This window comes from Hemiscyllium ocellatum, chromosome 31 (genome assembly GCF_020745735.1).
Source record: "Hemiscyllium ocellatum isolate sHemOce1 chromosome 31, sHemOce1.pat.X.cur, whole genome shotgun sequence".
Taxonomy (NCBI): domain Eukaryota; kingdom Metazoa; phylum Chordata; class Chondrichthyes; order Orectolobiformes; family Hemiscylliidae; genus Hemiscyllium; species Hemiscyllium ocellatum.
The window spans coordinates 54915824-54941711 of NC_083431.1; the positions used below are offsets into that span (position 1 = coordinate 54915824).

The following is a 25888-nucleotide window of genomic DNA, read 5'->3' on the forward strand; positions in this document are numbered from 1 at the left end:
TTAATAGTTTTATCAGAGATGGGGGTAAAAGAGGGGGAGGTGTGGCATTGCTTGTCAAGGATAGTATTACAGCGGTGGAAAGAACGATGGAGGAAGACTTGCCATCTGAGATAGTTTGGGCTGAGGTTAGAAATAGGAAAGGTGAGGTCACACTGTTAGGAGTTTTCTACAGGCCTCCTAATAGTCCGAGAGAAGTAGAGGAAAGTATTGCGAGGATGATTCAGGAGAAGAATGAAAGTAGCAGGGTGGTTGTTATGAGGGACTTTAACTTCCCAGATATTGACTGGGAAAGCTATAGCTCGAGTTCGTTAGATGGGTCGGTGTTTGTCCAATGTGTGCAGGAGGGTTTCCTGACACAATATGTAGACAGGCCAACAAGAGGTGAGGCCATACTGGATTTGGTTCTAGGTAATGAACCAGGCCAGGTGTTAGACTTGGAGGTAGGTGAGCACTTTGGGGACAGTGACCACAACTCGGTGACTTTTACTCTAGTGATGGAGAGGAATAAGTGTGCACTGCAGGGCAAGAGTTATAGCTGGGGGCAGGGAAATTATGATGCGGTGAGGCATGACTTAGGATGCGTGGATTGGAAAAATAGGCTTCAAGGGAAGAACACAAATGATATGTGGAGATTGTTCAAGGAACAGCTAATGGGTGTCCTTGATAAGTATGTACCAGTCAGGCAGGGAGTGAAGGGTCTTGTGAGGGAGCCGTGGTTTAATAAGGAATTGGAATCCCTTGTGAAAGGGAAGAGGGCGGCCTATGTAAAGATGAGGCGTGAAGGTTCAGTTGGGGCGATTGAGAGTTATAAGGTAGCCAGGAAGGATCTAAAGAGAGAGCTAAGAGCAGCGAGAAGGGGACATGAAAAGTCCTTAGTTGGTAGGATTAGGGAAAACCCAAAGGCTTTCTATAGGTATGTCAGGAATAAAAGGATGACTAGGGTAGGTATCGGTCCAGTCAAGGATAGTAGTGGGAAGTTGTGTGTGGAGGCGGAGGAGATTGGAGAGACGCTAAATCAATACTTTTCGTCAGTATTCACTCAGGAACAGGACACTGTTGCTGATGTGAATATTGAGTTACAAGTGATTAGAATGGATGGCCTTGAGGTATGTAGGGAAGAGGTCTGGGGAATACTGGAAAGGATGAAAATAGATAAGTCCCCTGGGCCTGATGGCATTTATCCTAGGATTCTCTGTGAAGCTAGGGAGGAGATAGCGGAGCCATTGGCCTTGATTTTTATGTCGTCGTTGTCTACGGGAATAGTGCCAGAAGACTGGAGGATAGCGAATGTGGTCCCCTTGTTCAAGAAGGGGAGTAGGGATAGCCCTAGTAACTATAGGCCAGTGAGTCTCACTTCTGTTGTGGGCAAAGTCTTAGAGAGAATTGTAAGGGATAGGATTTATGAACATCTGGATAGGAATAATGTGATCAAGGATAGTCAGCATGGTTTGTGAAGGGCAGGTCGTGCCTCACAAACCTTATTGAGTTCTTTGAGAAGGTGACCAAGGAAGTGGACGAGGGTAAAGCAGTAGATGTGGTGTATATGGATTTCAGCAAGGCATTTGATAAGGTACCCCATGGCAGGCTAATGCAAAAACTACGGTGGTATGGCATTGAGGGTGCATTAGAGGTTTGGATTAGGAATTGGCTGGCTGGAAGGAGACAGAGGGTAGTAGTTGATGGTATAGGTTCATCTTGGAGTGCAGTTACTAGCAGTGTTCCACAAGGATCTGTTTTGGGACCATTGCTGTTTGTCATTTTAATAAATGACCTAGAGGAGGGGCTTGAAGGCTGGGTGAGCAAGTTTGCGGATGACACGAAAGTCGGTGGAGTTGTGGACAGCGAAGAAGGATGTGGCAGGTTACAGCGGGATATAGATAAGTTGCAGAGCTGGGCAGAAAGGTGGCAAATGGAGTTCAATGAAGCTAAGTGTGAAGTCATTCACTTTGGTAGTAGTAACAAGAAGATGGATTACTGGGCTAATGGTAGGCTACTTGGTAGTGTGGATGAGCAGAGGGATCTTGGTGTCCATGTACATAGATCTCTGAAAGTTGCCACCCAGGTAAATAGTGCTGTGAAGAAGGCATATGGTGTACTGGGCTTTATTGGTAGAGGAATTGAGTTCCGGAGTCCTGAGGTCATGTTGCAGTTGTATAAGACTCTGGTGCGGCCTCATCTGGAGTATTGTGTGCAGTTTTGGTCGCCATACCATAGGAAGGACGTGGAGGCATTGGAACGAGTGCAGAGGAGGTTTACTAGGATGTTGCCTGACATTGTAGGAAGATCGTTGAGGAAAGGCTGAGGCAATTGGGGCTGTTCTCATTGGAGAAAAGAAGGTTTAGGGGAGATTTGATAGAGGTGTACAAGATGATTCGGGGTTTATATAGGGTTGACAGTGAGAACCTTTTTCCGCTAATGGAGTCAGCTGTTACTAGGGGACACAGCTTTAAATTAAGGGGTGGTAGGTATAGGACACATGTTAGGGGTAGATTCTTTACTCAGCGGGTTGTGAGTTCATGGAATGCCCTGCCAGTAGCAGTGGTGGACTCTCCCTCTTTATGGTCATTTAACCGGGCATTGGATAAGCATATGGAGGTTATTGGGCTAGTGTAGGTTAGGTAGGCTTCGGTCGGCGCAACATCGAGGGCCGAAGGGCCTGTACTGCGCTGTATTTTTCTATGTTCTACGTTCTATGTTCTATGTTCTAAGTGATTTTTACAGCCTGGATGCACAGCCTTTATTCTACGCTCAAAAACTCAACTTAAAATCTGAAAAAAAAATCAGTTACCCTCCGAATTGCCAAAAATATTTTCAAGCCAAATCAGCCACAATGTACTTCTTACAGACAGTGGAAGCATCCAGAGAGTCATCCAAATAACTCACGCTTGTCTGGATAAAAAAGGATCTTCTCAACATTCGACCGGGAAGCAAAGACCATTGAACTAACGTTGCAGTTTTTCTACTCTGCCAATAATCTATTTGCCCTATCTTTTTATGTGTATGTGTGACAAAGCATTTATAAAGGGATCACATTTCCATTTGTAGTTTATATGCCAGTGGTTAATATTTGTTTCCCTGTTGTTATAGTCTAACTACTTGAAATAAACAATAATCCTTGCTCATATAAAAATATAGCCTGTGCTTTTTATCAATCTTGGTGTGAAAGTCAGAGAAATTGGGATATTTTGCGCGCTTTAAAAAGAACTTTAACATTTGGCACAACTCTCAAAATAGGAGGGCTTCAGTTTATAGCACAGAACCCCAATGGGTCATAGAACTACTGAAGTAAACAAACGGTTTAACAAATGGAGGCAAAAGATTGGGAGGGTATGGTGATAGTGATAAAGTGAAGAGAAAGGTCAAGCTGAGGAGGAATGATGCAGAGATGTTAAAAAAGATAGTACAAAGGTTCTAGTGCTGCAGAGAAGCAGCAACCTGATGAGAGAAGTTTCACTGTGGACTTCAATGAAAACTGGTTCTGGATTGGGGGGGGGGGGGCTGGTATTGGAGGTAATGAGTAAATGATAGGTGGGGATAGAGCCCAAAGGGAGAGAAAAAACAGTTAGAATGGATAATGAACTGGCTAAGAGGGTGAATAGCTATTAACAGGGACTGTTAGTGGCTAACAGTGGGTTGTGTGTGATATGAGACTATGTGATAATGTGCCTGATGTGTCGGAGTTGGGGTAGTGTCATGGGAGAGCTCAAGTTCTAAAGTTATTGAACTCAGTATGGAGTCCAGAAGGCTGCAGGGTTCTCAACTGGAAAATGAGGTGCTGTTCTTTCAGCTTGCACCGAGCTTTGCTGGAGCACTGCAGCAAGCCTGAGACAGAGATGTTGGACAGGGGACATGGTGGTGTGTTGAAGTAGTAGGCAACTGAAAGCTCAGGGTCTTTTTTTGCAGACAGAACGCAGGACTTCTGCGAAGCAGTCACCCAGTTTACGCTTTGTTTCCCCAATACAGAGGAGCATTTGCTGTGAGCAGCAAATGCAGTAGACTAGATTGTGTTAAGTGCAGGTAAAACACTTATTCACCAGGAAGGGATGTTTGGGTCCTTGGATACTGAGAAGGGAGGAAGAACACAGACTACACATTCTCCGCCTACAGGGGAAGGTTCCGTGAAGCTGTCGGGGGAGGGAGTGGGGGGATTGTTTTTGGGAGTGAAGGAAGAGTAGACCAGGGTGTTCCGGAGGGAATAGTCCCTGGGGAAGGCTGACAAGGGAGGGAGAGAATGTGTACCTGGTGGTAGCATCTCACTGGAGGTGGTGGAAATGGCTACTATGATCCTCTAAAGTGGATACAGTCTTAACTACTGGGTAGACAAGAGATGTGGAAATTGGCTGTTTTTCAGATGTATGGAACACATACAATGCTCTTCTCCATGGTTTAGGACCAGGAACAACACAGACTTTGAGAAACAATAACAGTTGCAACAGTTTCAAAATGTGCAACTGAAACAAAACTTGCAAGTGCAGGAAACCATAAGGAGGATGGCAATAGATTTCAAGAGGACACAAACTGGCCAAATGAATAAACACATGACAAATAAATTCAACGCATAGTGGTCAGTGTCTGTCTGTGGTACATCTTTGCAGCGGGCAGGACAGGCTAACAAACATACACCATACGGAATCTTGCGTTCAATGAATCAAAGCACAGTATTAGTGTAATGGAAAATTAACAAAATTAACATTTACTCTGAAATCCATTTACTCTGAAATCTGCTTTCCTAAATTTAAAACTTTTCTGACACTTTGCACCTTTGCTGAAGCCTGCAGTCGAGGGACAGCTGGTCTCTGTGGAACTTTGTAAACATTCAAACTGGCCTGGAGAGCAGTCGATTTCAGATTTGAGTTAAGGAAAACAAAAGAAAAGTATGTCCACATTAAAGGAAAAAAAAACTTGAGTTTTCCCAGTCTTTGCCCTTGAGGCCATGACGTTATTACAAAGCCATATAAACACTTAAACCCTATTTTGTCCAGTTCTTGGCACTAAATTTTAGGAAGGAGGTGGACAAGAATCAAATCGATTTACTTGAATGACTCATTCAACTAAATCTATTTGATTCTCCAGGGATGAAGTAATTATAGTTAAGTGGAGAATGGAGTCTTGTTAGAGCAGAGAAGGACAAGAGGAGATTTGACAGAGATGCTTTAAACCATGAAAGGTATAGATTAAGTAAATAAAAAATAAATGATTTCCACTGGCTAAAAGAAAGATAGTAAGAGGGCACAGGTTCAAGGTGATTATTAAGAGTACCAGACAGAACATGATGAAAATCTTTACAGAATTAAAGATCAAAATTTACAATACACTACTTCATAAGTTGGTGGATGCAAAATCAGTAATATGATTCAATTGGGAACTGGATAAATACTTGGAATAAAATATAGAAGAATTGGACATGGTGGAATTAACTAGAGTACTCTTCTAAGAGTGATTGCAGGCTTTTTAGACCAAATGGCCATCCAACTGTTCTGGACCGCTCTGTATAACAGAAACCCCAGGAAGGGGTTAGGCAGCAACAAAGATGTGGCGTACAGTTTGAGAGATTTGCACATGATAGAAGACAAACTAAACTCTTACTTTCAGTGGCATTTTGCTGAGTTCCTTCCGTTTTTTCTGTGCAGCTTTCACAATGCCAAAGAGAACATCAGTGTGAACAGTCCTTTCATGGGCTTCATCCAAAATCACCACACTGTACCTGCGAAGGAGTGGGTCTCCAATAGCCTCTCGCAGCAGCATCCCATCAGTTAAGAACTTGATTTTACTCTTGTCAGAGGTGAGATCTTCAAAACGGACAGTGTATCCAATCTGAGACATGAAATGCAAAGAAAACATTCACGAACAGCAAATAGGGTATATCAGAAAGAAACCAGGATATATTAGTAACACCAATTCCTGAAGAAGGGCTCATGCCCGAAACGTCGATTCTCCTGCTCCTTGGAGGCTGCCTGACCTGCTGCACTTTTCCAGCAACACATTTTCAGCTCTGATCTCCAGCATCTGCAGTCTTCACTTTCTCCTAGTGAATAATTCACATCCTGGCTCCCAAAGCTCGTCCATCATCTACAAGACACAGATCAGGAGTGTGATGGAATACTCCCTGTCTGCCTGGACAAGTGCAGCTCCAACAACACTCAAGATGCTTAACATCATCCAGGTCAAAGCAGCCCATTTAACTAGCACCATGTTCACTCTCCACAACCAATGTTCAGTAGCAGCAGTTTGTACTAAACACAAGATGCACCACAGAAATTCACCTTCAAGACCCACAACCACTACCATCTAGAAGGACAAGGGCACCAGATAGATGGCAATACCACCATCGTCAAGTTCCCCTCCAAAACCACTCACTATCCTAACTAAGAAATATATCACCATCCCTTCACTGATACAGGGTCATAATCCCATAATTCCCTACACTGTGGGTCTGCCTACATGACATGGACTGCAATTGTTCAAGAAATCAGGTCACTAGCATCTTCCTAAGGGCAACCAAGCACGGGCAGTAAATGCTGGCCCAGCCAGGGATGCCCACATCCCACAAGTAGATAGAAAATGTTAGCATCTTTAAACAATACAGAAGGTCAGGGTTCAGCCATACATCTGTAATTAGAACAGAAAACCAAGTACTTTCACTAAATTGGAGAAAAAGAGTTGCACAAACTAGTTCTGCCAATCAGAAAGAAAGATCAAAAATAAATATAAATGTGTTTGTTTCAAAGCACTTCATGATGGCATCAGTCCTACCTATCTTTAACTACCTTCAGCCCCACAACCCTCAAAGATCTGTGTACTCCGAACTCTGACCTCCTCAACACCTTAGTTTAATCATTCCATCTGATGGACATGATTTTGGCTACCTGAGCACCAAGCCCTCAAATTCCATCCCTAAATTCTCCATCTTCCCCTTCATTTTAAAATATACTTATTTATTAATCACTTCCCAATATCTCTTCCTACATGGTTTGGGGTTAAATTTTGTTTCCTAATTGCTCCCGTGAAACTTGGGATGCTTTGCTACATTAAAGGAACGAGCTAAATACTCATTACTGTTGTCATCCAACTAACTAACTGACTGAAAGGAAAATGCACACAGGCAGAGGATGAAATTTTAAAAACTGCAAATGCAAGAAATTTGAAATGAAAACTGAAACTTCTTACACAGAGCACAGTTCTGAACAAGGGTCATTGTTTCCCTCTGCACATGCTGCCAGACCTACTGAGTTTTCCATCAATTTCTATTTTTGTTTCTGACTTCCGGCATTTGTAGTTCTTTCATTTTATTTGTTCAGGTTAGTTTAGATGACTGTGTAGCTTCAGAGGTAGTGCAGAGAGCAGACTTTACATTTCTTGGACATTGGGATCAGTTTTAAGCATGCTGGGACCTGTTCAAAAGAGACAGGGTTGCACCTAAATTGAGATGCGACCAGCATCCTTGTGGGCAGGTTTGCTGCTGTCTTGGAGAGGGTTTAAACATACTTGGTGAACTGTGGGAGCCAGAGATAATGATCTTCAGGGAAGATGAACAGCCAAAATTAGAAAGGATAGCAAATGAGTCAGAAGGCCATAATTGTTATTGGCCAGTTAAGGCACAATGGAGTTTGGGATGTTAGATGGTGTTTTCTGTTCAATGCCTAGAGTCTGACAAACAAGGTAGATGACCTGAGGGTACAAATTAAAACAAATAATGTTATTGCTAATGCCGAGACGTGGTCGAGACACAGGGAGGATTGACAGCTCAATATTCCAACCACTTTCTGTTATTTCTTTTCACTCCTGATGAAGGGCTCCAGCCTGAAACATTGATTTTCCTGCTCCTCGGATGCTGCCTGAACTGCTGTGTTTTTCCAGCAACACACTCTCAACTCTAATCTCCAACATCTGCAGACCTCACTGTCTCAGCACATATTTTCTTCAGGAGAGACAGGGAAGAAAGTAAAAGAGGTGATGTCATAATTTTGATCAGAGTATTTATAACAGGAGTGAGGAAGATTCCTCAAATGAAGCTATATGGGTAGAAATTAAAAATTAAAAGAAACAATTATGATCCTGAGTGTAATGCAAGCCCCGTAACAACCTGAGAGAAACAGAAGAGCAAACATAAGACTCACAGAGCCTTTAATCCAACCAATACATGTCGAACATAATCCCAAACTAAACTAATCCCACCGACCTGTTCCTGGCACATATCCTTTCAAACCTTCCCTATTCATGTACTTATCTAAACATCTTTTAAAAATAGAGTGTGCGAGAATTGGACAAGTGGTTGAAGTATCAGTGAGGGAGCATTTTGCAGACAGCGATCAGAAGTCTGTTAGATTTAAGATTGTTGAGGAAAAGGATGAGGATGGGTCTGAAATCAAAGCTCTAAACTGGGAAAGACTGGTTTTAATAATACCAAGTACGATTTGGTCGGAGTGAACTGGGTCATTTACTTTCAGGTAAATCTGTCACAGGATAGTGGAATGCATTCAAGAAGGAAATATGGAGAATATAGGGCCAACATGTTCCAATGAAGGGGACCATCAAATCCTGTGAACCCTGGATATCAAGGGATATACAGCATTGGACTAAGAGAAAAGGGAAGGCTTATGGCAGGTACAGAGGGGTCAAAATAGCAAGAGCTCTCAGAGTACAGAATGTGCAAACGAGAACTTGAAAAGATTGGGCAACATGAAAGGATAATGGCAGCTAAAATAACGCAAAATCCTAAGTTGTCTTACAGATACGTTAAGAGTAAAAAGGATAACAAGGGAAAAACAGAGCTTTGTAAGGATTGCAGTGGCAATATATGCAGGGAGCCTGAAGATGTAGTTAGGGTTGTAAAGGAATACTGTGTGTTGATGTTCACTGGTGAGGAGGATAACATGGGGATAGAAATCAGGTCTGCAATATACTTAAAGTTAGCATAGACAAATGAAGTTCTGAGAGGTCTGGAAGGCTCAAAACTTGATGAGTCGTAGGGGCTATATAAAATCATAGAATCCTGACAGTGTGGACCAAGTTGCCTGTTTCCACATGCATGTGTAAATGTAGGGGAATGAGTCTGGGTGATTTGCACTTCGGCGGATCGGTGTGGACTTGTTGGGTGAAGGGCCTGTTTCCACATTGTAAGTAATCTAATCGAGTGCAAACTGACTCTCCAAATTAGACCCTCATCCAGATCCATCCCTATGCCAACCCTGGAAGCCTGCATTTCCCACGGCTAATCCACCTAGCCTGTATTTCCCTGGACATTATAGGCAATTTACCTTTGCCAATCCACCTTACCTGCACATCTTTAGACTGCAGGAGGAAACCAAAGCATCTGGAGGCAACCCACACAGACACAGGGAAAATGTGCAAACTCCAAACAGTCCCCTGAGGGTGGAATTGAACCCGGGACCTTGGTGTTGTGAGGCAACAATGCTAACCACAGTTCCACAGCTCCCAGTTTGCTCTGGCCAAATAATCATACTTGGTAGAATTAAAACCAGTCTTTCCCAGCTTATCCCAGGGTATTGAGTGGGGGGGGGGGGGGGGGGAAGGAGGAATATATAGCTCAGGCACTTGATCAATTCCTCTCTAGCTACAAGAGAGTTGCCAGAGGACTGGAGGACAGCCAATGCAGTTCCGTTATCCAAGAAGGAGGCAAAGGATAAACCAGGATACGACAGGGCTGGCCAGTCTACCCAGTGGTGGAGATGTTTTTGGAAGCAATTCTGATGGACAATTAATCTGCATTTGGAGAGGCAGAGATTAATCAAGAACAGTCAGCATGGTTTTTAAAGATTAGATTCCCTCCAGTGTGGAAACAGGCCCTTCGGCCTAACAAGTCCACACTGACCCTCCAAAGAGCAACCCACCCAGACCCATTTACCCCTGACTCACGAACCTAACACTATGGGCAATTTAGCATGGCCAATTCACCTAACCTGTACATTTTTGGATTGTGGGAGGAAACTGGAGCACCCAGAGGAAACCCATGCAGATACAGGGAGAATGTGCAACCTCCACACAGAGGGTCACCCAAGGTGGGAATCGAACCCAGGTCTCCAGTGTTGTGAGGCAGCAGTGCTAACCATTGAGCCACCGTGCCGCCCAGTAAGATAAAAATAAAGGAGGGGCTTTGTTAAGGGAGGTCATGTCTGACCAACTTGATTTGATTTTTCAGACAGGTGACCAGATGGGCACAATGCTTTTGATGCAGTCCACGTGGACTCCAGGCTTTTGACAAGGTCATGCATGTGGAAGACTAGCAGTGGGAGACTCTGGGTTTTTACATTCCCCTTTAATGGGCTTGATGTTTGCAATTCTCATTTTCTGGTATCAACTTGTATTTCAAGGAGGGCTGAAAGATTGTGTGGCCAAAGCCTTGACAATTTTCTTATCTCGGCAACCCGGTCCAAACCAGGGGTGATATTTCAATTCTGGGGACTGCCAACATTTTAAATACCCTTCCTTTATTTTTATCTTACTGGAAGGAGACCTGTGTGAAGCGTAAACGCAAGCAATGATCTCTTTAACTGATTGATTTGTTTCTATCCAGTACGTTTGTGTAAATTGTGGCATTTTTATCATGCTGGTAAATATAGTATGAAATATCACAAGTGTAGAACATATCCTTGAATGTTATGTGAAGAACAAGAGGATGGCCGGAGTGAGGGTGGGGCCTATCAGTAATAGTGGAGGGAACTTGTGCCTGGAGAGCAGCACCATAGCACAGTGGTTAGCACTATTGCCTCACAGCACTAAGTTCTCAGGTTCAATTCCAGCCTCGGGCAGACTATCTGCGTGGAGTTTCTCCCAGTGTCTGCACAGTTTTCCTCCCACAGTCCAAAGATATGCCATTTAAGTGCCTAAATTGCCTGTAGTATTCAGGGATATATAGGTTAGGTGCATTACTCATGGGAAATATAGGGTAGGAGAATGGGTCTGGGTGGGTACTCTTCAGAAGGTTGGTGTGGACTTGTTGGGCCAAAAGGTCTGTTTCCACATTTTAAGGATTCTATGGAGTCGGACGAGGTAGGGGACGTCCTTAATGAATATTTTGCTTCAGTATTTACGAGTGAGAGAGAGACCTTGTCATTTGTGAGGACAGTGTGAAACAGGTCACACAGATACGCTGAAACAGGTTGATGATCAGAAGGAGAATGTGCTGGAAATTTTGAAAAACATGAGGATAAATAAGATTCCTGGGCTAGACAGGATATACCCAAGAAGAAGCGAGGGAAGAGATTGTTGCGCCTTTGGCAATGATTTTTGCATCCTCACTGTCCACTGGAATAGTTTGAGATGATTGGAGAATGACAAATGTTCAAGTCAGGGAATAGGGAGAACCCTGGGAATTACAAACTAATCAGTCGGTGTTGGGTAAATTATTGGAAAGGATTCTGAGAGAGGCAGGATTTATGATTATTTGGAAAACCATTGAGAGGCGCAGATCATGCCTTACAAGGCTTACTGAATTATTTGGGGTGGCACAGTGGCTCAGTGGTTAGCACTGCTGCCTCAAAACACCAAGGTCCCAGGTTTGATTCCAGCCTCGGCTGACTGTCAGTGTGGAGTTTGCACATTATCCCCGTGTCTGCATGGGTTTCCTCTGGGTGCTCCCATTTCCTCCCACAGTCCAAAAATGTGCTGTTCAGGTGAACTGGCCATGCTAAATTGCCTATAGTGTTCGGTGCATTAGTCGGAGGGAAGTGGGTCTGTGTGGGTTACTCTTCAGAGGATCGATGTGGACTTGTTGGGCCGAAGAGCCTGTTTCTACATTGTAGGGAATCTAATCTTCTATGTGACGAAACACATTGATGAAGAAAAGCAGTGAATGGGGTATACGTGGATTTTAGCATGACGTTTGATAAGGTTCCCTGTGGTAGGCTCATTCAGAATGCAAGGAGATATGGAATACAGAGAAATTTAGCTGTCTGCATACAGAATTGGCCAGCCCACAGAAGACAGAGGGTAGTAGCAGACGGAAAGTATTCAGCCTTGGGCTTGGTGACTAGTGGTGATCCGCAGGGATCTGTTCTGTGACCACTGCTCTTCGTGATTTTTCTAAAAGTAACTTGGATGAGAAGTGGAAGGGTGGGTTAGTAAGTATGAAGGTTGGTGGAGTGGTGGATAGTATGGAGGGCTGTTGTAGATTGCAACAGAACATTGACAGCATGCAGAGCTAAGCTGAGAAGTGGCAGATGAAGTTCAACATGGAAAAGTGTAAAGTGGAAGGTTGAATTTGAATTCAGATGACAGGGTTAAAGGCAGGATTCTTGGCAGTGTGGAGGGTCAGAAGGATCACTGGGTCCACGTCCAAAGATCGTTCAAAGTTGCCACCAAAGTTGATGGGGTTGCTAAGGCAATGTAAGATGCATTGACTTTCGTTTGAAATGGTTTGTTGGTTTGAAATGTGTGTACTTCAATGCCAGGAGCATCCGGAATAAGGTGGGTGAACTTGCAGCATGGATGGGTACCTGGGATTTAGATGTTGTGACCATTTCAGAGACATGGCTAGAAGAGGGACAGGGATGGTTAGTGTAGATTCCGGGATTTAGATGTTTCAGCAAGAACAAGAGAACATGGTAAAAGGGGTGGTGGTGATGGAGGAATGTTGCATTGTTAATCAAGGGTAGTGTTAGAGCAGCTGAGAGAACACTCGAGGACTCATTCACTGGGGTAGTTTGGGCTGAGCTTAGAAACAGGAAAGGAGGTCACTCTGTTGGGAGTTTTCTATAGGCCTCCAAATTGTTCCAGGGATGTGGTAGGTGAGCACTTTGGCGATAGTGACCACAATTCCGATATGTTTACAGTCGCAATGGGCAGGGATAGGTACATACTGCAGGGAAAGAGGTACAACTGGGGGAAAGGCAATTATGATGCGATTAGGCAAGATCTAGGATGCATAGGATGAAGAAGGAAACTGCAGAAGATGGATGTACATGAAATGTGCAGCTTATTCAAGGAACAGCCACTCAGGACCTTGATAAGTATATGCCTATCAGGCAGGGAGGTAGTTGTCATGAAAGGGAGCCATGGTTTACTAAAGATGTTGAAGCTCTTACCAAGAGGAAGAAGGCGGCTTATGTGAGGTGTGAAGACTCAGTTAGGGGGCTTGAGAGTTATAAGTTAGCCAGTAAAGATCAAAAGAGAGGGCTAAGAGGGGACATGAGAAGTTGCTGGCGGAAAGGATCAAGGAAAACCCTTAGGCTTTCTATAGGTATATGAGGAACAAAAGAGTAAAATTAGGGTCTTTCAAAGATAGTCATCGGAAGTTGTGTGTCGAATCTGAGGACATAGGCAAGTGCTTAATGAATACTTTTCGTCAGTATTCACATTGGAAAAGGGCAATGTTAGTGAGAATACAGAGATACAGGCTACACGATTAGATGGGATTAAGGTTGACAAGGAGGAGGTTTTAGCAATTTTGGAAGATCTGAAAATAGATATGACCCCTGAGCCAGATGAGATTTATCCTCGGATTCTTTGGGAAGCCAGGGAAGAGATTGCAGAGCCTTTGGCTTTGATCTTTATGTCATCATTGTCGACAGGAGTAGTGCCAGAAGGCTGGAGGATAGCAAATGTTGATCCCTTGTTTAAGAAGGGGTGTTGGGACAACCCTGGTAATTATACGCCAGTGAGCCTTACTTTGGTTTTGGGTAAGGTGTTTGAAAAGGTTATAAGAGGTTTGATTTGTAATCATCTGGAAAGGAATAATTTAAGGATAGTCAACATGGTTTTGTGAAGGGTAAGTCGTGCCTCACTAACGTTATTGAGTTCTTTGAGAAGGTGAGAAAACAGGTGGATGAAGGTAAAGCCGTTGATGTGGTGTATATGTTTGATAAGGTTCCACATGGTAGGCTATTGAACAAAATATGGAGTTTCAGGATTGAAAAGATGGTTTAGCGGTTTGGATCAGAAATTGATTAGCTGAAAGAAGACAGACGGTGGTGGTTGATGGGAAATATTCATCCTGGTGCTCAGTTACCAGTGATGTACCGTAAGGATGTGTTCTGGGGCCACTGCTGTTGTCATTTTTATAAATGACCTGAATGTGGGCATGGAAGGATGGGTTAGTAAATTTGCCAATGACACTAAGGTAGGCAGAGTTGTGGATAGTGCCGAAGGATGTTGTGGGTTACAGAGGAACATAGAAAAGATGCAGAGCTAGGACTGAGAAATATCAAATGGAGTTTGATACAGAAAAAAGTGTGAGGTGATTCACTTTGGAAGGAGTATCAGGAATGCAGAATACTCGGCTAATGGTAAGATTCTTGGCAGTGTAGATGAATAGAGAGATCTTGGTGTCCATGTGCATAAATCCCTGAATGTTGCCACTCAGGTTGATAGGGTTGTTAAGATGGCATATGGTGTGTTGGCATTTATTGATAAGGGAATTGAGTTTTGGAGCCACAAGGTCATGCTTCAGCTGTACAAGACACTGTGTAAGGCTGCACCTGGACTATTGCATGCAGTTCTGGTCACCGCATTGTAGGAACAATGTAGAAGCTTTGGAAAGGGTTCAGAGGAGATTTACTAAGATGTTGCCTAGTATGGACGGAAACCCTTCCGAGAAAAGGCTGAGGGAACTGAGGCTGTTTTCGTTGGAGAGAAGGTTGAGAGGTGACTTAATTGAGACATATAAGTTAATCATGAAGGCTAACATGAGGGGACACAGAGTTAAATTGAGGGGCAATAGATTTAGGATAGATATCAGAGATAGTTTCTTTATTCAGAGAGTAGTAGGGACGTGAAACTGCCTGCCTGTAACAGAAGTAGACTTGCCGACGTTAAGGGCATTTAAACGGGCATTGGACGTACATATGGATAATAATGGAACAGTATAGGTTAGATGGGCATCAGATTAATTTCACACGTTGGCGCAACATCAAGGGCGAATGTTACTGCGCTGTAACATTCTATGTTCTGTTCTATCTCCCCTCTACCTTCCTCCAATCACCTTAAAATTGTGACCCCTTGTGACGGCCATTTCTGCCTTGGGGAAAAGTCTCTGGCTATCTGCTCTATCTATGCCTCTCATTATCTTGTACACCTCTATCAAGTCACATCTCTTCCTTCTTCTCTCCAGTGTGAAAGGCCCTAACTCACTCAACCTCTCTTCATAAGACAAGCCCTCCAATCCAGGCAACAACCTGGTAAATTTCCTCTGCACTCTCTCTAAAGCATCCACACCCTTCCTATAATGAGGCGACCAGAACTGGACACAATATTCCAAGTGTGGTCTAACCAGGGTTTCATAAAGTTGCAGCTAAACCTTGCAACTCTTAAATTCAATTCCCCCTACTAATGAAAGCCAAAACACCATGTGCCTTCTTAACAACCCTATCAACTTCGAACAACCTACAATTCATTCGTAGGAAACTGCGACTCCCTTGTTCGGTCCATGCCCCCCACCAACCCACCCTCCACTCCAGTCACCTTCCCTTGCCACAAGAGGTGTAAAACCTCCCCTCTCTCCGCTGTCCAAGGCCCCAAAGGATCCTTCCACATCCAGCAAAGATGCTCCTGCGATTCAAACACCTGTGTCTGTTGCTCTTGGTGTGGTCTCTTCAATATTGGGGAGACAAGACGCAAACTCACGGAACGTTTCAGGGAATATCTCTGGGACACATGCACCAAACAACCCCACCATCCTGTGGCTGATCACTTCAACTCCTCCTCCCCATCCGCCAAAGACATGGAAGTCTTGGGCCTCCTCCACCTGCTAAATCCAAACCACTCCATGCCTGGTGGACGAACGCTTCATCTTCTGCTTTGGGACTCCCCAACCACATGGCATCAATGTCGATTTCACCAGTTTCCTCATCTCCCCTCCCCCAACCTCATCCCAGATTCAACCCTCTTGAACTTTCCTACCTGTTCATCTTCGTTTCCACCTATCTGCTCCACCCTTCCCTCTGACCTATCACTATCATCTCCCCACCTCCATCTACCTATTGTCTTCCCAGCTACCTTCCCCCCCCCCATCCCCACCCCCACCCTCCTATTTATCTCTCAGCTCCTTTGGGTGGCTCAGTGGTTAGCACTAGAGACGCAAGTTCGATTCCCGCCTTGGGCAACTATCTGTGTGGAGTTTACATATTCGGTGTCTGCATGGGTTTTCTCTGGGTGCTCCAGTTTCCTCCCACAATCTAAAGATGTGCTGGTCAGGTGAATTGGCCATGCTAAATTGCCCATAGTTTTAGCTGCCTTAGACAGGAGTAAATGTAAGGGAATGGGTCTGGGTGGATTAATCTTTGGAGGGTTAGTAAGGATTTGTCGGGCCAAATGGCCTGATTGATAGTGTAGGGAATCTAATCTAAACAAACATTCTAAACTTCACCTCCCACATCCCTGAGGAAGGACTTCTGCCCAAAACGTTGATTCTCCTGCTCCTCAGATATTGCCTGACCTGCTGTGCTTTTCCAGCATCAAACTTTTCAACTACAACAATGATATTGATGAGATGATCAACCATGATCTAGAATGGTGGGGCAAGCTCAATGGGCTGAACGTCCTACTCTTGTTCCTGTTTCTTTTGTCCTTAGAAGTTCCACATCAAGAGCAACCAGGAACGTGCAACAAATGGTCGCCTTGCCACTCACGATGACACTTTGAAAAGCAATAAAACAAAACCTTACCAATGTGCCTAACTCCGTTTTCTTTTCTTCTGAAACCCTAGCTGCAAGTGATATTGCTGCCACACGTCGGGGCTGCGTGATGCCAATGATACCCTGTCGTCCGATGCTAGCTTCATACAGATACTGTGGAATCTGTGTCGTCTTCCCAGAACCTGTCTCACCTTGAATTGAAAACATCATAATATGAGTCAAGTTTAGCGAGTTGTCCCATCATTTGGGCTTTATACCTGGCTAAGACTTTTAAGCTGATCTCTCTCGAAACCTTCACGACCAATAGTTTGAGCAGTCCTTCATCCTATTGATATAGATTGGAATCCAAATCCTAAGAAAGGAGTACTCAAACACGCTGTACTGAAATCATCTCATCAAGACATTTAAAAGAAATATTCACATGTTTACCATGAAAACTTTTTGTTTTTTCTATGTCCATGGATTTTAGAAGTCACCAATGAGACCAGCATTGTTTGCATATGCCAATTTTCCAAAGCTGAGTTAAAAGTCAAGCACGTTATCACAGGAAGCGTCTGGGGTCACATATAGGCCAGACAAGGTAAAGTTTCCTTCTCTAAATGTGATTCATGAACCAGATGTGTTTTTAACACAAACTATAATGGTTACATTTATTTTCCAATTTTATTTTAATGAACACATCTCCAATCTGGGGTTCTGGATTAGTAGCTGAGTGACATGACCACTACATTATGTACATACTCAGGATAAATTGACCTTTGAGGTTGGCAACATGTACTTGGTATGGTGCCACATGGTCAAACCCTAACTATTTACAATCTACGTTAATGAATTGGTGCAGGGGTAGAAAGCAGTATCGCCAAGCTTGCAAATGACACTAAAATAGGTGGAAATGTTACAATGAAGAAATAAGAAATTTACAAGTGGATTTGGATAGGTTCGATGAATGGGCCAAAGTTTGGCAGATGAAGTTTAACGTGGACAAGCGTAATGTTATCTATTTGGTCAGAGTTACAAATCACACAACACCAGGTTATAGTCCAATAGGTTTAATTGGAAGCACCAGGAGAGCCGCTCCTTCATCAGGTGGTGTAGGAGCGGCTCTCTGAAAGCTAGTGCTTCATAACCTGGTGTTGTGTGATTTGTATCTTTTTACACCCCAGTCCAACACCGGCATCTCCAAATCATATTTGGTCAGAGGAATAGAAAGACCAACAATTGGGAAAAATCTCAAAGTACTTCAGTGCAGATGAATTTGGGTGCCCTCATGCATTAATTACAGAATGCTAGTTAGCATGTACGGCAGGTAAGAGGGAAGACAATGGAATTTTGCGATTTATTGCTAAAGAGCACGAACATCGATAGGTATACGAGTTAGCCACTCAACCTCCCCAGCCTGTTCTAACATTCAATGAAATCATGGCTAATCTGAGGCCTGTCTTTACATCCCTTAATACCTTTGCTTAACAAAATTTTAAATGTAAGACAGGTAAATTTAAGTGTTACTGCAACTGCATGAGAACTGCATACAATTTTGTTTCCCTTACTTGAGGAGGGATGTAGTTGCATTGGAAGCAGTTCAAAAGAGATCCATGGGTTTGATTCCAAAGATGAAGAAAGACTGAGCAATTTAAGCAATTCCTATGTGGAGAATAAACATAAGATCTAGGAGTAGGAGTAGGCGCAAGCCTGCTCTGCCATTCAATAAGATCTTGGCTGATCTTTTCATGGACTCAGCTCCACTTATCCACCCTCTCGTCGTAACCCTTAGTTTTTTTTTAAAACAATAAAGGAATTATCTTGGCTTTAAAAACATTTACTGAAGTATCGTTAACTATTTAATTGGGCAGAGAATTTCACAGAGTGAAGAAGTTCTTTCTCAATTCAGTCCTAAATCTGCTCCTAATTTTGAGGCTGCGCCTTCTTGTCCTCGTTTCACTTGCCAATGGAAACATCCCCTCTACTTCTACCTTATCTATTCCCTTCAAAATTTTATGAGATTCCTCCCCCCCCACCTCATTCTTCTGAATTCCAATGAATATAATCCCAGTCTACTCAGTCTCTCCTCATAAGCCAACCCCTTCAACTCTGGAATCAATCTAGTGAACCTCCTCTGCACCCCCCTCTAGTGCCAGTACATCCTTTCTCAACTAAGACGACCAAAACTGCACGCAGTACTCCAGGTGTGGCCTCACCAGCACGCTGTACAGCTGCAACATAACCTCCCTGCTTTTAAACTCAATCCCTTTAGCAATGAAGGACAAAATTCTATTTGCCTTCTTAAATATTTGTTGTACCTACAGACCAACCTACTGTGATTCGTGCACAAGGACACCCAGATCCCTCTGCACAGCAGCAAGCTGCAACATTTTACCAATCAAGTAGGAGTCCTTTCTACTGTTATTCCTATCAAAATGGATGACGTCCCATTTACTAACATTGTATTCCAACTGCAAGACTTTTGCCCACTCGAAGTATCTACATCCCTTTGCAAAGTTTCACAGTCCTCTGCACACTTTGCTCTATCACTCATCTTAGTGTGTCAAAGTTTAGAGCTGACACTATGTGTCAAATAAGATGAATTCTAATGGAGGTATATGAAATGCAAAAGGGATTGACAAAGTACTCAGAGAGGATGTTTCCTCATGTGGCACAATCTAGAATGAAAGGCGATTGTCTCAGAATAAGGGGTAGCAGTTTTAGAACATAGATTAGGAGAAATCAAAAGTATTATTGATTTATGGAAATCACTACCCCAGAGCAAAGTGGATGCCAGGATATTAAGTAAGTTTAAGGAGGAGATAGATACACCTTAAATTAGGAACAGGTTGAAGTGTTGTGGGGAGCAGGCAAGAACGTGGAGTTGAGGCCAAGATGAGATCAGCCATGATCGTACTAAATAGCAGAGCAGGAACAAGAAGCTGAACGAACCACTACTGCTCCGAGTTCTGATGTTAACACGAGACAAGGTACTTTTATTGAATAGTGTTAAACCATAATGACTAAAGTGAATTACTTATTTGTACAGCCTCACCACAATCACGGTCATTCCTCAGAACCTCATAGGAGGTTCTCCATCCAATCATTTACCAGCTGCCCCTAAGTTTAGGGGAGGCTTGTGTTGAATGGACGATGTTTTAGTTGCAATGGTAGTGCCACTCTTAATTTAATAATGGAAGTCAAGCAATGCCATCTCAGGAGTTAGGTTGCAAACAATCTCAAAGTCTACTTGACTTTATGCAAACAGCACACTACGTATCATGAAATGACATTATTTCAGAAAGAAAGGTGTTGAGGGTAAATTCAGTTGCCTTCAAGGTCTCATTGAAATGTAGTTAAAAATCACACAACATCTTTACCCAGAGAGTGGTGGGGGCATGGAATGCGCTGCCCGTGGGAGTGGTAGAGTCAGAATCATTGGTGACCTTTAAGCGGCAATTGGATAGGTACATGGATGGGTGCTTAACCTAGGATAGATGTTCGGCACAACATCGTGGGCCGAAGGGCCTGTTCTGTGCTGTATTGTTCTATGTTCTATCAGGTTATAGTCCAACAGGTTTATTTGGAAGCACTAGCTTTCGGAGGGCTGCTCCTTCGTCAGGTGGTTGTGGAGCATAAGACCATAAAACAGAGAATTTATAGCAAAATATTACAGTGTCATGCAACTGAAACAATATACTGAACAAACCTGGATTGTTGTTAAGTCTTCCATCATTTAAAATGGGTTGAAGGTTTCGGATCATTAATATGTAAATACCAGAACTCCTTTTAAGTGACCTTCTCCAGATAACTTAAGGTTTTATAACAAAAGGTGACATCTCAGCTCAGACAATGCCTTAAAGGTATGAGGTCTGTATCCCAGTCTTGAGTCTGACTGGTTCTATTTCCAAAATGCAGTTTACAAGATGTTTTTGAGCAAAATAGAATGCATCTGCAAATATAATTCACCAAATACAAATTCACTCCATAGATATATGAGAGCGCGAGAAGTGTAGTGGGGTCACCGCTAGTGTGACATGAACCAAAAGTCCCAGTTGAGGACATTCCCATGGGTACCGAACTTGGCTATCAGCCTCTGCTTGGCCACTTTGCACTGTAGCCTATCCAGATGTCCACAGTGGAAGATGGTCAGTCACCCAAAGATCCAAGGCCGAATGTCCCAGATCGCTGAAGTGTTCCCAGTCTGGGAGGGAATACCCCTGCCTGGTGATTGTGGCATGGTGTCCATTCATCCATTGTCGTTGCATCTGCTCAGTCTCGCCAATGTACCATGCCTCAGGGCATCCTTGCCTGCAGCGTATGAAATAAACAAAGTTGGCAGAAGCACATGAGTACTTGGTGTGTACATGGTAGGTAGTGCCTCAAGGGTAATAGTGGTATCTGTGAGAACTCACTGACATGTATTGCAGTGGTTGCCACGACAGGGTTGTACCACATTGTGGTCAATGTTGTCCTGAAGGCTGGGCGGTTTGCTGCAAACAATCGTCTGTTTAAGGTTTGTTTAAAGGTGAGAAGTGGAGGCATGTGGAAGGTCTGGGTGAGATGCTCTTCCACATTGAAAATGTGTTGCAGGCTGCAAAGAACATGGAGTAGTCTTTTTGGCTTCCGGGAAGAACTGGACAACGAACGGTACCCAATCAGTTCCAACCCGTGACTGTCTCCTGCAGAGGTCATTATAGTTTCTCACTGCGACACATTGGAACTGGCAATCGATGAGTTCAGCATTGTACCCTGTTCTCATGAGGGTATCCTTAAGCACCTTCAGGTGTCCGTCACGTTCCTCCTCATCCGAACAGATCCTGCGTGTGCTTAGGGCTTGTCTGTACGAGTTGGCTGTTTTAATATGTTTAGGGTGGAAGCTAGAGAAGTGTAGCATTGTGGGGTTATCCGTAGGTTTGGGGTAGAGTGAGGTACTGAGATGCCCATCCTTGATGGAAATACATGTCATAGAGACATAGAAATGTGCAACACAGAACCAGACCCTTTGGTCCAACTCATCCAAGTCGACCAGATATCCCAACCCAATCTAGTCCCACCTGCCAGCACCCAGTCCATATACCCATCCAGAAGTCTTAAATGTTGCAATTGTAACAACCTCCACCACTTCCTCTGGCAGCTCATTCTATACACGTACCACCCTCTGTGTGAAATAGCTGCTCCTTCGGTCTCTTTTATATCTTTCCGCTCTCACCCTAAACCTATGCCCTCTAGTTCTGGACTCCCCCACCCAGGCAAAAAACTTTGCCTATTTATCCTATCCCTGCCCCTCATGATTTTATAAACCTCTATAAGGTCACCCCTCAGCCTCTGACGCTCCAGCCTGTTCAATCTCTCCCTATAGCTCAAATCCTCCAACCCTGGCAACATCCTTGTCAATTTTTTCTGAACCCTTTCAAGTTTCACAACATCTTTCTGATAGGAAGGAGACCAGAACTGCACACAATATTCCAACAGTGGCCGAACCAATGTCTTGTACAGCCGCAACATGACCTCCTAACTCCTTTACTCAATACACACTGACCAATAAAGGAAAGCATACCAAATGCCTTCTTCCCTATCCTACCTACCTGCAACTCCACTTTCAAGGAGCTATGAACCTGCACTCCAAGGTCTCTTTGTTCAGCAACACTCCCTAGGACAATACCATTAAGTGTGTAAGTCCTGCTAAGATTTGTTTGCCCAAAATGCAGTTTGTTGGGCTTAGGACTGGTTGCCCCCGATACCAATTGATTTCAGTTTTGCAAGGGCTCCTCGATGCCATACTTGGTCAAATGCAGCCTTGATGTCAAGGGCTGTCACTGTCACCTCACCTCTGGAAATAAGCTCTTTTGTCCATGTTTGAACGAAGACTGTAATGAGATCAGGAGCTGGGTGATCCTGGCAAAACCCAAACTGGGTGTCACTGAGCAGGTACTACTTGATAGCACTGTTGACAACCTCTTCCATCACTTTACTGATGATGGAGAGTCAGCTGATTGGGTGGTAATTGGCGGTTTGGATTTGTCCTGCTTTTTGCGCACAGGACAAACCTGGGCAATTTTCCGCATCGTCAGGTAGATGCCAATGTTGTAACTGTACTGGAAGAGCTGAAAAGTACTTAAAAGAAATTCTGGGGCTTACAGATTGCATTTCAGTTGCATGACATTGAAATCTTGTAAATTCTGTGTCTTATGGTCTTATCTCTACAACCACCTGACGAAGGAGCAGTGTTCCCAAACAAACCTGTCGGACTATAACCTGGTGTTGTGTGATTTTTAACTTTGTCCACCCCAGTCCAACACTGACTCATCCACATCATTGTTGAAATGTACTTCAATGTCCCAGAAAAATATAGTGTGCAATTGCCATCCTCCAGCACTTGGAACACCAGAAACAGGTCAAACTGGCACTGACTTATACGTTTCTGAACACTTTGCAACCAATTAAGTTTGAAGCTTAATCACTATTAGTTTGTAGGCAAATTTGGAACCTATTTCCACATAAACAGCAGTGAGGAAATAAAGCAATCTTGTTTCGTCGTTGTATTTTTCTGTTACCACAGATACTGTCTGACCTGCTGAGGAGTTCCACAATTTTAGGGTTTTATTTCTCATTTCATTGGTATTAGTTAGGAACCAAATATTGAAAAAACTCATTGAGACAAAATTCCAATGTTCCTTCATTAGTCTGTCAGGGAGCTGTTATGTTAACCTGGCTAAAGTTTGGTTTTAACATCTCACTGAAAAGCAAACACCTCGGATAAAGTTTCATTCATTCCTTTCCTCAGAGGCTGAAGATAGTCACCGGATGGCGGTGTAATTTGCCACATACTGACACAATGTGATGTTAGCATCCCACAATCCTGTGAGATTGGGGGCAGTCAGGGTGGGTGTGTAGGTCTACAGGGGAAGGGTAAGCAGGGCAGCGCTCAGTTTGCCATTTCAGGGTTGTAATTTTTCAAAACTCTTTGTATTCTGGAGAAGTACAAGACAAATGGAAAACTGCTAATATGACATCACTAGTCAAAATAGATGGAGGAAAAAAAGCAGGTAACTAGAGGTCAGTTGGGGGGAGGGGGGGAAGATTTCAGGGAGGGGCATTTCAGTTTAGGGTTGCTTTTGGGGAAGAATGTGGTTTCCAGGAAGAAATCATTTTGGGGTGTAGTTTTGTTGGGAGAGGCAGAGGAAGATGTGATTTTGGGTGGAGGTTTGGAGGGATGATTTCTTTGGGGGTAGGTCAATTTCAGAGATGGTTTCGGAAGAGTCTGTTTGGGGGTTGATTTTGGGTCGAGGCTGATTTGGGGGTTGGTTTTCCAGGGTGATTTTTTTGGAAGGGTGGGGTTAGTTTGGGAGGAGTCAATTCAGGGGAGGGTTTTGATGGGGGGTGCAGGAGGTGGTTTCAGAACGGCAGGGTTAGTTTTCGGGTAATTGTGGAATGGTGGCCTGTTTGAGGGGGTTTGTTTGCAGGTCATTTTGTGGAGTCAGCTTGGGGGATGGTTGAAAAGGATGTTTAATTTGAGGGGCAGTTAAATTGGAAAAGCAATGGCTTTCAAGGAGTTAGATGGGGAGTTGGTTTTGGGCATGTTAGTTTTAGAGGGTCAGTTTGAAGGGAGGCTTGGGATTTCAGGGGTGCTTTTGGAGGGAGGTTAGTTGGGGAGATGGTTTTGGACCAAGTTAGTTTGGGGGATGTCAGTTCAGGGAGGGTTTTAATGAAGCTGGAGAAGAGCAGCATTAGTTTGAGGATTAATTCCACAAGGGGTGTCAGTTTGGCAGTTGATCCCACAGTGGGTTCTTTTGGGGGCGTGATTTTGGGGAGGGGTGTCCAGTTTGCAGATGATTTCAGGGTGATGGGGTCTACTTAGGGTGGCACAGTGGCTCAGTGGTTAGCACTGCTGCCTCACAGCGCCAGGGACCTGGGTTCGATCCCTGCCTCAGGCGACAGTTTGTGTGGAGTTTGCACATTCTCCCCATGTCTGCGTGGGTTTCCTCCGGGTGCTCCGGTCTCCTCCCACAGTCGAAAGATGTGCAGGTTAAGTGAATTGGTCATGCTAAATTGCCCGTAGTGTTAGGTAAGGAGTAAATGTAAGGGTATGGGTGGGTTGCGCTTCGGCGGGTCGGTGTGGACTTGTTGGGCCGAAGGGCCTGTTTCCACATTGTAAGTAATCTAATCTACTTTGGATTGGAGAATGTGAGGGCTGCAGATGCTGGAAGTCAGAGTTGACAGTGTGTTGCTGGGAAAGCACAGCAGGTCAAGCAGCATCTGAGGAGCAGGCGAATCAACATTTCAGGCATTGGAGGGCTGTGCCTGACCTGCTGTGCTTTCCCAGCAACACACTCTCAACTCTAGTTTGGATTGGTTCAAAGGGGAGGGTGGTCCACTTGCCAAGTGGTTTCAGAGAGGGATGTGGTCCAGTTTGGGAAAGATTTGGGGGGGGGGGTCGGTCAGCAGTGGTGGTCCAGTTTGGGTAAGTTTCTGGGGTGGGAGGGACAGGGGAGTGGTTTAGTTTAGGGGCGGTTTCATGAGGTGGTCCAGTTTGAAGGAGGTTTTGGGTGGGAGGGGGAGTAGTTTAGTTTGCAGGAGGTGGTCCGGTTTAGGGGGTCTTGATGTTAAAGGGTGGTAGTGTTTCAGTTCAGGTAGGGTGATGTTAGTTTAGAGTGTAGCTCAGTTTGGTGGTTGGGGAGGGTGTTGTGTTAGTTTGGAGGGTGGTTCAGATTGGTGGGGTGGTGGTCAAATTTGATGGTGTGCGGAGGTTGGTATTATTTGGGGGAGGTTTCGGTGAGGCCATGTGATGGTGGTACCTATAATCACCGCCGTGTCCAGCTGTCGCAGTTGTCCAAGGAGTTTTCCCCGAGCCCGGTAAATGGGCAGTTCTCTCCGCTGTTGATCGATCTCCATCTCCTGCAAAAGTGCATTATTCCGCCTTTGACCACACACAGGTTGCGATGTTTTGAACTTCTTGGCCGGAGGAGGCCGACTCTCCATGTAGACTCGGATCCACAATTACACAGTAACCACCACACTACCGGCCGGAAATACCCGAGGCCGCCCGGAAATACCCGAGGCTGAGCGGACATACCCGAGGCCGCCCGGAAATACCCGAGGCTGAGCGGACATACCCGAGGCCGCCCGGAAATACCCGAGGCCGCCCGGAAATACCCGAGGCTGAGCGGACATACCCGAGGCCGCCCGGAAATACCCGAGGCCACCCAGAAATTAAGCTGACGGTCGATCCTCACCATTTTTGGGAGGGAGGCAGTCAGGAGAAGTGAGCTTTTTGTCAGCAATGATAAATTACTGGTTCAGAAGGAATCATCGGCTTA

At 44.3% G+C, this 25888-nt stretch overlaps 1 protein-coding gene across 1 annotated transcript in view; it reads right to left on the reverse strand.

The window, feature by feature from the left end:
• dhx33 (DEAH (Asp-Glu-Ala-His) box polypeptide 33) overlaps nucleotides 1-25586 on the reverse strand; it is a 90304-nt gene extending 64718 nt beyond the window's left edge. The window contains exons 1-3 of the mRNA XM_060848154.1: nucleotides 25367-25586; nucleotides 16620-16780; nucleotides 5587-5814 (exon numbers count right to left, since the gene is read on the reverse strand). Coding sequence (XP_060704137.1) covers nucleotides 5587-5814; nucleotides 16620-16780; nucleotides 25367-25550 — 573 coding nt within the window. The 5' untranslated portion in view covers nucleotides 25551-25586. The remainder of the gene's footprint in view (nucleotides 1-5586; nucleotides 5815-16619; nucleotides 16781-25366) is intronic.
• Nucleotides 25587-25888: the final 302 nt, after the last annotated feature.